This window comes from Bison bison, unplaced genomic scaffold (genome assembly GCF_000754665.1).
Source record: "Bison bison bison isolate TAMUID 2011002044 unplaced genomic scaffold, Bison_UMD1.0 scf7180017864327, whole genome shotgun sequence".
NCBI lineage: Eukaryota > Metazoa > Chordata > Mammalia > Artiodactyla > Bovidae > Bison > Bison bison.
This window is the reverse complement of record NW_011494899.1, coordinates 7,538,238-7,541,144: the sequence shown is the minus strand read 5'-3', so window position 1 is coordinate 7,541,144 and position 2,907 is coordinate 7,538,238. Positions and strand designations below refer to the sequence as shown.

The following is a 2,907-nucleotide window of genomic DNA, read 5'->3' as shown; positions in this document are numbered from 1 at the left end:
AGAACTACAGTAATCTTCATAAATACTCCAGCCTGTGGGTCCAAAGCTCTAAACACTTACACACATAGCTTGACTCCCTGAAAGATAAAATTCTGCTACACTGAAAATCTAGCCAGGTGATTTTTTTATTGCAACACATGCCTTTCCAAACCAATGAAATTTAGGGGCTTTTTGAAGCAGTTATTTTACACTTAATCTGGCTACATGAGACCAGAACATTTTGTGGAAAGTTGATCTAGATGCTGAGGAAGAAGATTTGAAATATGATTGCAAGTTACACAAAAAGAACTGGAAGTTAAACCAAGATAAACCACCAAATAAAAACTTATGGATGTCTCTTGTACCGAGGATAATGTAAGACATTACCATTGGGAAAGGCTGGCTGAAGAGTACAAGGAATCTCTCTGTACAATTTTTGCAACTTTCTGTGACTATTATTTCAAAACAAAAAGGTTTTAAATGTATGGATATCTACTTGATACCAAGGACTGAGGAACATACTCAGTGCAGGGATATAATCCTTGTACTCCGAGCTGGACAAGAAGGAGATCAGTACATAAACAAGTGCCTCAAGGCAGACTGGATTACAAGGTATAAAGGACTCTGTGTCGAAGCAGGAGAGATCGAACTGGAGGGATCTGAGAGGCCATTTCAGAGAAGGCAGAATTTAAGCTGAACCTTGACTGATGAGCAGTGTTGTGGGGGTGATGAGAGATGGAGGGTACTCTCCAAGCCCAGGAAGCAAAGTGGGGCATGAGGAAGTGCTGGGTGTACTTGGGAACAGCTAATGGATCCATGAAGCTGGAGCATCAGATTAGGGAGAGGACTGAGGGAAGAGACACTTGGGAAATAAGACTGGGAAAGGAAGATTGGGCTTTCGAATGCTGAGCTATGGAGGTTGGACTTTACCAAAGTCTTCCTGGCAAGAGAATGCATCATTAATTTTAGTAAATTTAGTAAGATAATTTTTTTTAAAGAAAGAACTTTGGGGTATAGGAAATGTGTTTTTTTTTTTTTTTTTTTTAATAGCTTTTGGCTGCACTGCACAGCATGTGGGCTGTTAGTTCCATGACCAGGGATCAAACTTGAGCCCCTGCATTGAAGGCACAGAGTCCCAACCACTGGACCACCCGGAAATTCCTTGTATGATGTGGGTACTATTCAATCTGGATTTTATTTGAGGGAAATACCTTTTCCCAGCTTGCCCTTTTATTCTCTTTATGATGTTTTTTTATCTATAGTTAAAATTATCTATAACATAAATTTATTAAACTGGAAAAGGATTTTTCCTTGACTCATTTGTGACCCTGCCAAGTTAAAAGACAGGTATCTCCAAGTTTACTGTACAAAAACCCCAACAGAGTTAAGAATGAATCTCTATCCTTCTGATTCCTTTCCTGCATTTGTAAGTATCATTTTCCACATAAGAGACTAGGAAATGGATATTCAATGCATGGTTTGGTCTACAGACACCCTCCTATTCTTCTAAAGAAGGGATTGCCAAATTTTTTTCAGTAAAATGCTACTGCTACTGCTGCTAAGTTGCTTCAGTCGTATCCGACTCTGTGCGACCCCATAGACGGCAGCCCACCAGGCTCCCCCGTCCCTGGGATTCTCCAGGCAAGAACACTGGAGTGGCTTGCCATTTCCTTCTCCAATGCATGAAAGTGAAAAGTGAAAGTGAAGTCACTCAGTCCTGTCCAACTCTTAGTGACCCCATGGACTGCAGCCTACCAGGCTCCTCAGTCCATGGGATTTTCCAGGCAAGAGTACTGGAGTGGGTTGCCATTGCCTTCTCTGAGTAAAATGCTAGACAGTCAATATTGTAGTCTTTTCAGGCTATATGGTCTCTATCACAACCACTAAAATTTGCCCTTGGAGCATGAAAGCAGTCATAATTAGTATGTAAGGCATAAACATGGCTTTATTAGTGGCACTGAAATATGAATTTCATGTTATTTTGCATCACAGAAAAAATTCTTTTTTTAATCATTTAAAGTCTAAAAACCATCTGTAGTTTATAAGCTGTATGGGAACAGGTGGTGGGCTGGGTAGTAGTTTGTTAGCCCATCTCCAGGGTGTTGTGGTGGCATCTGTCGGACAAACTGTACCCGCTGATAACCACTGCCCAACACGACTGGCACTAAGCAGCTTCTGAGTTAGTTCAGTGTCTTAGAGAAGTGCCTACCGATAAGAACCCTGAGGTGAAGAAAAGGCAACTGTCAGGCTTGTCGCCGGTTGTGCAAAATGATATGTTTATGACAGGCTGTCCCTTGGTCTAAAGAGTGCATTGTGAGGTAAGGGGCTGGTGAACTGCCATTGTGTGGTGGGCAGTGGAAGGTACCACCTGGATCCTTGTCTTTGGGGGGAACGGTGTGTGTAAAAACAACAACAACAACAACATGGTTATCGGTATGGGCTGCTCTGAAAAATAGGCATTTGGGTTCCAACCATTCAGTCCCCTTGTTAGACGGTGTTTCTAAATCCTGATTGGTTGGCAGTTCCAATACTTTGGAACCGGAAAGTGAGGGTTCTCTAGAGCTAATACACGGCCAGGGCCCCCAGTCCTGGGGGTTGGGAGGAAGACCTATCCTGTCCCCGTACATTTATCAAACAGGACCTCTCTATGGGCCAATGGATGGGGCCCTCAAACCAGTGACCCAAGATGGGCAAAAATCATGTTCTCACACAGTATCCCGCAGACCCCGGGTCTGCAGGCAGCGGCGTCCTTCAGTTTGGCTGAAGACCAAGGCGTTAGCCAAAGAAGAGAACCGAGCTATGCACACCGCACGAGTTAGAGGAACCCGCTACCAACTGTCCCGCGGGCGAGACTTCCCTCCGGGGAGCGTCACCAGCGGTCCCGGGAGAAGAATCGGACCTTATAGGCAGGTGCATCGGGATCTTGGG

General features: G+C 44.0%; 1 protein-coding gene across 2 annotated transcripts in view; it reads left to right on the top strand.

Annotated features, from left to right (window-relative positions):
* Nucleotides 1-2,619: 2,619 nt before the first annotated feature.
* Nucleotides 2,620-2,907, top strand: part of CHPT1 (choline phosphotransferase 1) — a 32,711-nt gene continuing 32,423 nt past the window's right edge. For both annotated transcript variants that reach the window (XR_826443.1, XM_010853440.1), the window contains exon 1: nucleotides 2,620-2,889. Coding sequence is in view for 1 of the 2 variants with exons in the window: in XM_010853440.1 (XP_010851742.1) it covers nucleotides 2,635-2,889 (255 nt within the window). In the remaining variant the exon portion in view is untranslated. The remainder of the gene's footprint in view (nucleotides 2,890-2,907) is intronic.